The sequence below is a fragment of the Lolium rigidum genome, chromosome 6, assembly GCF_022539505.1.
Source record: "Lolium rigidum isolate FL_2022 chromosome 6, APGP_CSIRO_Lrig_0.1, whole genome shotgun sequence".
Lineage (NCBI taxonomy): Eukaryota > Viridiplantae > Streptophyta > Magnoliopsida > Poales > Poaceae > Lolium > Lolium rigidum.
Genome location: NC_061513.1, coordinates 156,013,456 through 156,025,870, shown reverse-complemented (window position 1 = coordinate 156,025,870; position 12,415 = coordinate 156,013,456). Strand labels below are relative to the sequence as shown.

Here is a 12,415-nt window from a genome sequence, read left to right as displayed (position 1 = left end):
TCATACGTTTACAACTCTATCTCTAACACCAATAACTCAGTTTTTATTCAAACTGCACCTAGCACACCCGTGCCTAGAGTTGCTTAATACCCTCATAGAATGATATGACATATGTGCGATGGTTCGTCACGTGAAGATTATGCCATCATGCATCTTGTATTCTTGCAGGCAGGATAGCAGTGGATGCTCTTTGCAGTCAGTAATTTGATGGCATAGAGGTAAAAAAATTAAAAGGGGTAAAAATTGGCACAACTTTTACTAAATGGGGTAATTAGGATGACAAATTTCTAAATGAAGTAATTAGTGTCAAAATTTTCTAAGTAGGGAGTAAAAAAAGAGGAATTTACTCTATATATAATGCTTTCAGTTTACAGTCTAGCTGTAAGGGTATGTTGGGACGGTACACATAAATTTTCGCAGGGGATGGCGGGTGTGTGCTAGGCTATTGCTATGTCAAGATGATGTTATTTCTTGCTAGAAATATCATTAGTCGTCATCCGAATCAGGATATATTTATGTCTTGCAGTTCGATGCAGTCTTGTATTGCGGAGTCTGGAGTTCAAGGAAAGCAAGGTTCAATTCGATAGAAACAAGCAAGGCCTCTTTTTTTCTTCAAAAATAGAATTGAACATCCAGTATCTGGATGGATCATTGCAGGCAACCTGAAGGAAGCCATGGTGATGTAGCTCTGTACTACTTGGCGAAATATTTTCTTTTAGATCCACCTGGAGAACACTTGAAAATGACAGTTGTACTTAATTTGTATTTACAATGATGATTCGGATGTTTGTCTGCACAGTTTTTTTTTTTCAAAATATGTAATACATGAAACCCTGTTGTATGTGTGAATCCTCTGGTTTCAGAGGTGATGAGATGAGATATGATTTCTCTTTTTGATCCTTTTGACGACTAGACAAGGTTTCAAGTGCTCCAAAATAAGTAACACATTATGTAATGAAGATATGACACGGGTGTGGCACGGTGGTACTGGTTTACTAGCTATGTTTGCTGCTTGTCGGGGAGGAATGGACTATATTATTTTTTACATCGAACGGTCACTTGAAATATTCTACAATTGCAAGTTGCAAAATTTAGATTCTTTCACCAGAAAGAGGTTCCCCCGTATTAGAATCCATATCTTGTTTTTGCAGAGAACAATATCATATTGCAGGTCCCATGCATAATTCCGAGTCGGTATTTGGAATATTTTCCCCCTTTTTCCAACCTTTCAGCTCATTATTCTGAACTGTGCACTGATCATGAATCTAATCTACCCCCCTGTACGTTCCCTTTTTGACTATTCAAAAGCAAGCAGAGAAAAAGTAACAAGTTCCTACTCCAACTTGTACATGACACAAGTATTGCCATACTAATTTTGTCATTAATTTAAAGTTTGATTACCGCTAGATCAACTCAATTGTGAATTTTGCGGACATTGATTTCACCATCTCAAGGTAGCCTTTGAAGTTGAACTTTTTTCCTCATACATTTTTTTTTATAATTTCTTATAAGCCTATGTAATATATTCATTTTACCATGTCCAGGGAAATTTCCTCATGTATTAAATTTTGAAACAACCTTGAAGCATTACGTAAACTAGAGGATTCCCCATGTGTTGCAACGGGGATATATTGTATAAAAAAGGACTATGCAGTGGTCAAAATAGAGGCATATGAGCGTAAAAGTGATGACTGCAATAAACACACAATTTTGATAGGATGATCTTTTGGCTGGCTTGTTATGCCAAGAACATGATACCTTGACGGTGACCGATCTCTCATGCTTGTGTTGCTTGAAACTGGGCCTTAAACAAGGCAATATCAGCAACAAAGTGATAGACCTTTCAGCAATATAGGCCACATGCTGTGCAATTTTCATGAGAAGGTCGGGCCGCGGCCTAGGATGGTCCCACTGATAAGTGATTTCCTATGGTATATGATCCTATGAATAAAATGAGTTTGAAGGAAAAAAATTCATAGGATTCCATTCCTACACAGATCCTTTAAAAATCCTATAAACAAATGAGCCCTAAAAGTTTCCAAGGAAATTTCTATCCAACTCAACCCTACCAAGCTATCAGGGCTTACATCCAAACAATTTTGGGCATCAACTATCGAGGGACCACGGAGGCTACAAATCAGACGGCAAAGCCCGACCTAACCTCCCGGGTCGCCCCCGCCTGGGCGATCCCAGAGGATCCAAGCCGCCGCCTCCTCTCCGGCCCCGCCTGGCCGCTGCCACTGCCCTCGCCGGCGGCGGTGGCGGCACCCTCTCGCTAAAGGCGGAGGGCTGGGGAGGGCGCGTACGGCTTCGCATTTGGGCATGGAGCGCGAGGTGTCGGTGGGTCTGGGTGTTCTGCGGTGGAGGGTTGTGGTGGGCGGCGCGGAGGTGTGGCGGCCGACGGTAGTTAACGGCCGCGGCGGGGTCCCGGTGGCAGCGACCGCTTTATAGGCCGCTTTCGCTGCTTGGGCCGATCCCGCCCGACTGTAGCCGAGCAGGTTGTCTTCCTCGGTTGCAGCACTTCTCCTCCTCCGCTGTTGGCCGATGGCGTCGGGGATGTTGGCGCGCCTGCTTCAATAAAGGTGGTTTGTCCTAGGGTTCCTCTTGCGCGAAGAGGAAGATCTGCCTAAGCGGGTCCTTTTTTCATCTGGCCGGAGTGTTGAGTTCCGGAAGGCACCACCGACGAGTGTAACAGTGCACATATTGCCTGGAGTTTGTCGGACATGGTGGTATTCGGTCGTGCACACCCACGCGTTTATTCCGACCGTTTGGTTTCGGAGGGAGCGACACGAAGCTCTGCTCTTTCTTGCCATACAGTGACATTGGTCCTGGGTGAAGTCAGAGACGGAGAATATCATGATGGCCAGATTTGGAGATCAAAGTCTTTGCGCTCGTGAGGAACTAGCTTGGTGTTCTGGGCTTGCGGCAGCAGTATGAAAGTGGAGGCGGCAGCACAGGTGAAGTTCAGTGTCCTTCCATTCAGGATGAAAATCCAAGGTCTGGCCTTAATTGGTTGTATCTGGCAATGACCTTGTTGAAGACATTGTTTTGAATGCGCGGACTATCTTCAGGGTGAAAACCTAAGATCTTTGATCGGACGACGACGGCGTTGATGCACCGTTTTCTTCTTGAAGGCGTCGCTTTTGAAGAGTCTGGAGTTCAGGTGTTGTCATGGTGGTGGTTGTATTGTTGTTGCTAGTTTCGGAATGCTCTGGCGGGACTTTTTTTCTTAGTTTCTTTTTTTCCTTTTTTGCCTGTGTGCATCCGTATTGTCATTAGGACGGTGCGTTGTTGCAGAGAATGTGTGTAATTAGTATCTTCTGATATTAATATATTTCCTTTATCGAAAAAAAAACTATCGAGGGACAAAAGGAGTAGTGTTTTTGTTCTTTTGATTTACTTTTTTTTCAATTCGATGCTAGACACAAACAAAGAGAAATGCAAGATTTTTTTCCAGTCGAGCATTGTCAGAGGGGTGTGTTCCACTAGCCTAGGGGATCAACGACATTGGCTATGCGGTATATGGTAGTTTCTCACGGCGAGAGCGCCATGTTACTTCCAGACGTGGTGTATGGTTAAATATGCAACATTTTTGAATTTCCCGTATCTATTTTGTCACTCCACAGCAGCTTACGGGCTTAGCAAGTATACGTATTGATTCTCTCTTGGTATGTATGTCGATTGATTCTTGCAGACTTTTCTGGAAATTACTGATGCGTTATTATGTTTTTCAAAGACGCTCCAGCAAAGACACGTGTATCTTCTGTGCTGCATACTTTGTCTATAAGTATTTGAACAAAATTAACTGGATGGTTGGTTATCGCAAATGGCCATAGGAGCATATATATGAATATTTGTTAATTAAAGTGAATAATTTGCATAGACAATATGTTTCTTCATTGATCAGATATACATGCTAATAATAATCTCCTGTGATGTACTTCTTCAGTTGTTTTACTTCTTGGTGCTGTTGGTCAACGATTGCTCTGACAACATCACCAATTGAGATCATACCAACTACCTTTTCGTCAAAAACGGGTACATGACGAATGTGCTCATCTGTACAAAATTGAAAAAAAGACATTGGTAGTCAAGAAAATCGAAATTTGCTCGAGTTTTCTTTGTAGGTTGCACCTATGATAAGACCGGGTGTGGTCAAATAAATCACCAAGTGAATGTTGTATTACCTGTCATTAGCTCCATTGCACGTAGAATATTGGTATTGCTGGTAACAGTTATTAGCTTGTCCTGTAACACGGTAAAGAAAATTATGAGGACTAATGAAATGTGTGATGATATTCACTCTGTTAGAGTAACTTCTCTTTTTCATTTGTAAGTCCATTCACCTCTTCGGTCATGATATCTTCAACTCTTGTTTCCTCTGAAGGTCGTCCTGGTAAGAGGATTTTCCTAGCGAAATCTGCATTGTGTAGCAAGATTTTAAAGGTTGGTGCATGTAGTGCGGTTAAATGATATATTTTTCCTCTCAGTTTGCAGATGGTGGTTTTTGGTTACCTCTCTCGGTTACAATTCCTGCAAGCTGCTTCTCGTCCCCTGACTTGAGCACAACTAGAGCTCCGACATTCTGGGCTGTCATCTACAGATTAATCAAGCACGATACTTAGTCACTTAATTATATGCACTTATCGAAGGAAGTTCAGCCATGTTGTAAATGTAAACTCTTACATGTTTGACGGCTTCATGCACCAAATGGCTGGTGCTGCACCAGTAGACCGCCCCAGCTTGAGCCTCCCCTTTCGCCTTGAGAATCTCTCGGACGGTGATGTTCTCCAGCCCCATGTGAGGTATGATCACAGCCGGAGATTCACTCTGTATGCGCGAAATCAGGGTGGCCCAGGAGAAGATCCCCTTGTTCATGTGCTGCAGAACCGTGAGCCTCAGCTGCTTTCCGTGTAAGCCCAGCGCCTTGGCAATTCCTTGCATCTTGCAGTGTCTGCCCGAACAACATGAGGAGTTACCAGCAATTAGTCAGAATTCGAGAACAGTTTCTGCTGAAATGATTCAATAAACACCATACCTTAACAATTGTGGTTCTGCCTGAATAAGATTGCAGCTAGCAGCCGGCCCCTCGTGCTTCGCTGCTTCTGGCAGTACCTAGCTGGCCTGGAACGGGTCGCTGAAGATGATGTTTCCGTGTTACTAGTTCAGGAATGGGGTACATACATTGTATGCTCTTATCATAGAAACCGATCTCCTGGCTGGCACACAAGAACCGCTACTTACCTTCGTCATTTCGAGCGAAGCAAGGAATATCTCAGGTCACGCAATTCAGGTATTTAGTTTCCTTTCGAGACGCGCTAACGTTGCCTTGTTCAGGTGTGCTTTCTCAGGTTGTAGCAGAATAGTAAGGCACAGCTTCAATCTTGACCATCAGACCAAGTTTCACGGCAGATTCTCGCGAGGACTCCCGAAAGGTATATGTATGTAGACGTTTAGTATCGAAGCGAGGCAGCAAAATTGAGCTCGGCTGCAACGGCCGGCAGGAAGAGACGCGCGAAAACAGGCAAGGCGCTCTTCACTACTTCCACCTTCCACCTTTCTTGAGCTTCAACGCCTGCACAAATTCTTGAGCTTTCTGTCCACTACTTCCACCTTTCATGGCCGGTGGCCGCATTGCTAATTCGCTCACCGCCTTGGCCGGAAGGGAAGGAAGCCCCGCCCGCAGGAGGTGAGGAGGGCAGATGGGCTGCAGCTCATTAATCTCTTTAGATTTTTGTTTATATGTTGAATGAATAAGTATATATTCACATTAGATTAATAGTATGATAAATTCTAAAAAAACGTTTTTAAAAATGACTCACCATATGTGCCAAAGAAAATATCAATGCATGTGAAATATAGTTGATCAAATGAAAAAATGTATTAATGGAAACATATTTATGTATGCTAAAATAAAATGTTTGTGTATGTCAAACAAAGGGTTCAAGCAACATTTAAAAAATGTTCGAAGGATAAAAAATATTTTGTCTGCAGAATTTTTTTGTCCATGAATATTCATGTGTTTAATAAAAATATGTTTATGTAAATTCTTCAAAATATTCAGCACAAAACAAATGTGGTTAATAACTTCATTTCGCTATATTTTACTTTTTTCTTCAGAAAGAAAATGTAAAGAATCCTAATTACAATGATCATTGAACAAGAAGTAGTTACATGGAAATGTTTATAAAATGATATCAATGAATTGCTCCCTCCATCTATGTATAGGAGACGACCCTGATTCATTGTCCATAATCTCCTTTCCTTACGCTGTAGAACCACGTCAAATCCTGCTGGTTGCTAAACCATGCACCAAAGCAGCAATGCACGCCATGCCTAATTTCCGGCCCTGTTCTCGATCTGATGAGCAAAAAACACTTCGTGTAAAGTAACAGTATGTCCACACGTACGCAATAGCAACAAAAGCTTCTCCAGCTTGCACGTATTCCTGGCCAAACAGTATTTGCTTCCCCACGGACGCAACTCCGGCTTCTAACCTTGGTGCCACCACAGAATCAAAGGAACAGCAGACATCCGAACAAAAGGAGAATGCGTTAGCTTTCGAAAGAGAAAAGGCCGGCGAAATAACGAAAAATACGTTTAGCGAAGATAGTCTACGATAGAAGAAAGCAAGGCTTTGGCCTTGGGGAGTTCTGACTTCTGTGAAGTTTCCTTAGGCCATAAGCCGTACGTGAGATCTACATGGATTATGCCTGGGTTCTAAGACTACATTATGTCAGCTATCTTGTACAGTAACATAAACGAAGCAACACATTGACATTTGGTGAGAGTCGTTGCGGTATACATCAGGCATAGATCGATGACTAACTTCTAGTGCACCATGTGCAGGCGAAGGTCATGAGTAACTCAAATCTTACATTACTAACTATTATAAAGGTCTGTTTGGTCCCCCGGAGGAAAGCACCTTCTCTCTTAATGAGGACTTAACGGACGATATACCCCAAGTTTCTATGGAAGAAAATGGTCTACTAACCGCACCTTATACTGAGGAAGAGGTTCAGAAGGCAATTTTCCAAATGGAATGCAACAAAGCACCGGGTCCTGATGGTTTTCCAGCGGAGTTTTATCAAACTTTCTGGGATACGATTAAATCAGACCTTCTAGATTTGTTCAGTGACCTACACATTGGACAACTAGAATTATTTCGTCTAAATTTTGGTGAAGTAATCTTGTTACCGAAAGTTAATAAGGCAGAAAGGATTCAACAATATAGACCTATTTGCCTCTTAAATGTAAGTTTCAAGATTTTCACGAAAGTGGCCACCATTAGACTTAATACGGTTGCGGATCATGTTGTCCAGCCATCACAGACAGCCTTTATGCAAGGAAGGAACATCCTTGATGGAGTGGCGGTCTTGCATGAGACGGTACATGAGATGCATTCTAAGAAATTACATGGGGTTATTTTAAAACTAGATTTTGAAAAGGCGTATGATAAAGTTAAGTGGTCTTTCCTACAGCAGACACTCGGGATGAAAGGTTTTTCTCCGAGTGGCGCGCTCTAATAAATGATTTTGTGTATGGAGGTAGTGTCGCAATCCGGGTTAATGATGACACCGGCCACTATTTCCAAACACGAAAAGGGTTACGCCAAGGGGATCCGTTATCACCGATGTTGTTTAACATTGTAGCGGATATGCTTGGCTATACTCATAGAGCGGGCCAAGGCTGATGGCCAGATTGAAGGAGTGATTCCACATCTGGTTGATGGTGGTTTATCTATACTTCAATATGCCGACGATACAATTTTGTTTATGGATCATGATCTTGAAAAAGCTCAAAATCTGAAATTAATTTTGGCGGCTTTTGAGCAGTTGTCAGGATTGAAAATCAATTTCCATAAAAGCGAATTGTTCTGTTTCGGTGATGCCCAAAACGATACGGCTCTATATACGAGTTGTTTGGTTGCGGGCAAGGCCAATTTCCTATTCGTTATTTGGGTATTCCGATTCATTATCGGAGACTTACAATCGCGGAATGGAAATTAGTGGAAGAAAGATTACAAAAACGCCTTAGTAGTTGGAAAGGTAAATTGTTGTCCCTGGGAGGAAGATTGGTACTCATTAATTCGGTACTCACAAATATGGTACTGTATATGTTATCATTCTTCATCCTACCGAAAGGAATTCTGCATAAACTCGATTACTATCGATCCAGATTCTTTTGGCAAGGGGACAGCGAGAAAAAAGAAATATCGACTGGTTAAGTGGAGTATAGTTTGTAGTTCCAAAGATCAAGGAGGGCTTGGAGTTCATGACCTGGAGGTCAAGAATTCAGCTCTTCTGGGTAAATGGCTGTTTAAGCTACTTACTGAGGATGGGACTTGGCAAACTATTCTTCGGAGAAAGTATATCGGTTCGAAGACATTATCCCAAGTGGTTTGGAAACCCGGGGATTCTCACTTCTGGGCTGGTCTTATGGCGACAAAAAATGTATTCTTTCGCCATGGTACTTTCTCAATCAGGAATGGAGCACGGATACGGTTCGGGAAGATGCTTGGCTAGACAATGGACCCTTAAGTGAACAGTATCCTGCTCCGTATAGGATTGCTCGTCGCCAAGGTGATACCATTGCTACTCGTAATGGCTACCTCACCCCCGAATGTGACGTTCAGACGGGTTTTACTTGGACAAAGACTTGTGGCATGGAATACCCTAATTCAACGGCTCGGAGATATTCATTTATCACCTGAACCAGACGAATTTAGATGGAACCTTCATGTAGATGGTACCTTTTCTGTAAAATCTTTCTACAATGCGATCCTTCTTTCTGACTTACCAGTTGACAACAATAAGAAGATTTGGAAGATGAAGATACCATTAAAAATTAAATTTTTTGGATGGTATCTTCGTCGTGGGTTATTCTCACCAAAGACAATCTTGTTAAGCGGAATTGGCATGGAAGTACACGGTGTGTTTTTGTCATCGGGACGAAACAATCAAACACTTATTCTTCCAAGTGCCAATTCGCGAGATCTATATGGTCTCGTCATCCAAGTAGCGTCTACCTTGTATCCTCCGACTAGTGTCGCCAATGTCTTTGGCAATTGGCTTCATGGTATAGATTCAAGGTTTAAGTTGCTTCTTAGGGTGGGGGCGCTAGCAGATTATCTGGGCGCTTTGGCTATGTAGAAATGACAAGATCTTTAATGACAAAAATTGTTCTTTGTTGCAGGTCATCTACAGATGTACATGTATTCTCCGTTCATGGTTACCTCTACAGCGAGTGGAGAACCGACAGCTATTTACGGAGGTCTGCACACGGTTGGAGGCTACAGCGAGGGATACTTTTTCCCTACATGGGTGGCAGCATAGTCTACGGATAGATGCCCCACCTACACTTTAGGCGTTATATGATTCATCGTTCCGATATGTATCTCGCCTAGTTTTTATTATTTATCCTTTTGGACTTGAGACAACAAAACGGCTGTGTGCATCCTGGTTATGCAGAGGCTGGATGTAATTGCTTATTAAAGTAATAAAGCATCCTTTATCGAAAAAAAAATGTGCAGGCGAAGAAAAAAAGACGGCCAATATGATCTTCTGATGTTATTTTATTATGGACATTTTACCTTGTTGGCTTGTGTTTTCCTGGATAAATATCAGATATTGAGATGTCTTTTCTACAAAAAGAGAGATTGATGACCAACTTTGGGTTCGAAACCATTGAATTTCATACCCTCCGGGCAAGTGATTTGATAGTTATCAGGGGGCTTAGTATTTGTAGAACCGTCAGACCTATATATATGTTCAATACCCATTGAACTGAGGAGGGGGAAATTAGGAGAAAAATAGCACAAACGCATGATTCAAAGCCCGTGATCAAACGCTGCAAGCCTCCGACTGTAAATTGTTAGTAGTACACAAAGCAGCATGACCACACTTCTTCAGCGATTGATTAGCAATGCAACTGCCTAATACAAGTTACACAAACTTTGTTTATTTGTCTTATGCAACAAAACAATACATTGTATGTTACAAATGGCAAATTAGAAAGCTTTTGTTCTGATAGTTTTTCTTTTATAGTTTCTTCTTTCATAGTTATGCATTACTTACCTAATCGAAAAATGTGCAACCGGGATTTCATATGTATATCTTCCTTCATTTGGTCTTGTTATTTATGAGGGTTGCACTTTTCGCCACATCATAGTTGTACTTCTTTGGAAATGTGCAACTATCTGATGACAAAAGTGTGGAAAGGGTTATTTTCCCCCCGTTTTGTCTAGTTACTGATAGGTTGCACTTATTGCCACGCCGTAGTTGTTTGTTCTGTCTAGTTAGTTACTACCCCCTCTGTTCCAAAATGTAAGGCGCCTAAGGATTAGTCAAAGTCAATGTTTTTAAAGTTTGACTAAATTTATATACAAAAATGTGAACATTTTCAATGCTGAATCAGTATCAGTAGATTCACCACAAAGAATATTTTCTTTATGTGTTCATTCGATATAGATATAAATATTTTTTCCTGAATATTTGGTCAAAGTTAGTATTATTTGACTTTTGTTTAATCCTTAGACGCCTTACATTTTGGGAGGAAGGGAATAATAGTTTGCACTTTTGCCACACCATGTTTATAAAAATGTACAGCTAGCTCGTTGAGAAAAGTGCAACCAGGGTTCTATACATATTTATAGTTTCTATTTTCTGCAACACCATAGTTGAACTTCACTAAAAGAAAATGTGCAACTACCTTACCCATAAAGGTGCAATCAAGGGTTTATATATACATTTATTTTGTATCTCTTTTGTCTGGATATTTATAGGTTGCACATTTGGCCATGTCATAATTACACTTGATTAAAAAGTGAAATTAGATTACCGAGAAAAGTGCAACCAATATTCCTTAGACTACTCATAGTGCAAGTAACTTCAGTAGTAACTTAGGAGCCAACTCAGCAAATTTGCTTATGTGACACTGAATTAATGAGGAGAGAGGAGGATAGAGTAACATAGCTAGTTATTGTAACATCACACTTTTCAAGACACAATGAGTCTACAAGCTAATTAATGGAGCCATCTATGGTACTAACTTGATGTTACTATGCACTATGAGGGTAGTAACATAAACTAGTGTCATGTGCATGTTACTAGTTGAAGTTACTATGCACTATGACCAGCCTTAGACTACTCATAGTGGGGGTAACTTCACTAGTAACTAGGTGTCCAACTCAGCAAATTTTGCTTATGTGGCAGTGAGTTAATGAGGAGAGAGGAGGATGGAGTAACATAGCTAGTTACTGTAACATCACACTTCCCAAGATACAATGAGTCTATAAGCTAATTAATGAAGATGTCTATGATACTACTTTGATGTTACTAACCACTATGAAGGTAGTAACATAGAGTAGTAACATGTGCATGTTACTACTTTATGTTACTTCCCACTATGACTAGTCTTATGATTTTTTTTGGTTGTTTATATATGTTGCAATTTATCGCCGCACCACAATTTCAGGGTCTTAGAATTATAGTAATTTCTCATTGAGAAATGTACAAGCAGCTTTTTATATGTAAATAGGTCAGAGTAAGATATGGAAAGTATAATCCATTGTTGCCTGTTGGCATGGCTACACATAAGGTTGATGAAGGTGCATGTGTGTAATAGTCCGACATCACAAGCAAGTTCTCGTAATCCAGGAATTTCCGTTGCCCCAAAGTTAACACAAGACTTTCTGTAGTGTTTATACTGACCACACTGGTAGAAAAAAGGCCTTCCGTCCAGCCCCATTAGTCGCGGAAATGCAAGAACCGCGACCAATGTGGCCTTTAGTCGCGGCTCGGTTGGAGAACCGCGACCAAAGGCTCGAGCCCAGCGCGCTCGGTGGCCGGCTGGTGGACGGGAGGGGCTTTAGTCGCGGTTGGCCAGAGCCAACCGCGACTAAATGTCCTCGGGCCTCGGCCCAAAGGCCTTTAGTCGCGGTTGGCTCTGGCCAACCGCGACTAAAGCCCCTCCCCTATATATACCATCCAGCCCACAAGCACTTAGCCATTTGGTGCCACTTCTCTTCACAAACTTCACAAGGGGGTGTAGGGTTTGCTTTTGGCTCCTCTTATGCACACAAGGTGTTTGATGAAATGTCCCAAGAGCATGAAACAAACATGATATGAAGTGTCGGAGCCACACTTGATCGAGCTTCCTCATTTATTTTTTCCTCCTCGATCGCGGTTAGCAACAACTTGAACCTTTCATATATATGTGTCATTGATAAAATATGCATATGTGTGTAGTTCATTGTTTAATTTCTATTTAGTTTAACAAATGCATGATGGTTAATTATATATTTTGTATTATAATAATGCAGATGAATCGGCAATGGATGTACGCTAACCGACTCTCCGGCGAGTTCACTACGGGTTTGAAAGATTTCCTCGTAGTGGCTAATGCGAACAAGCAG

General features: G+C 41.5%; 1 protein-coding gene across 1 annotated transcript; it reads right to left on the bottom strand.

Annotated features, from left to right (window-relative positions):
- Positions 1 to 3,916: 3,916 nt before the first annotated feature.
- On the bottom strand, positions 3,917 to 5,149 carry LOC124659126 (CBS domain-containing protein CBSX3, mitochondrial-like). Its single transcript, XM_047197062.1, has 6 exons — positions 5,039 to 5,149; positions 4,687 to 4,954; positions 4,516 to 4,597; positions 4,347 to 4,420; positions 4,188 to 4,248; positions 3,917 to 4,059 (listed from the first exon to the last, which is right to left on the bottom strand). Exons 2-6 carry the CDS (start codon positions 4,942 to 4,944, stop codon positions 3,917 to 3,919), a joined length of 618 nt encoding a protein of 205 aa, XP_047053018.1. The 5' UTR covers positions 4,945 to 4,954; positions 5,039 to 5,149.
- Between the last annotated feature and the right edge of the window lie 7,266 nt (positions 5,150 to 12,415).

Coding starts and splice junctions, on each gene's coding strand:
- LOC124659126 (XM_047197062.1), bottom strand. CDS start 4,944: ATGCAAGGAATTGCCAAGGCGCTGGGCTTACACGGAAAGCAGCTGAGG. Junction 4,598..4,686: donor TGCATGAAGCCGTCAAACAT/GTAAGAGTTTAC, acceptor ATTAATCTGTAG/ATGACAGCCCAGAATGTCGG. Junction 4,249..4,346: donor AAGATATCATGACCGAAGAG/GTGAATGGACTT, acceptor ACCGTGTTACAG/GACAAGCTAATAACTGTTAC.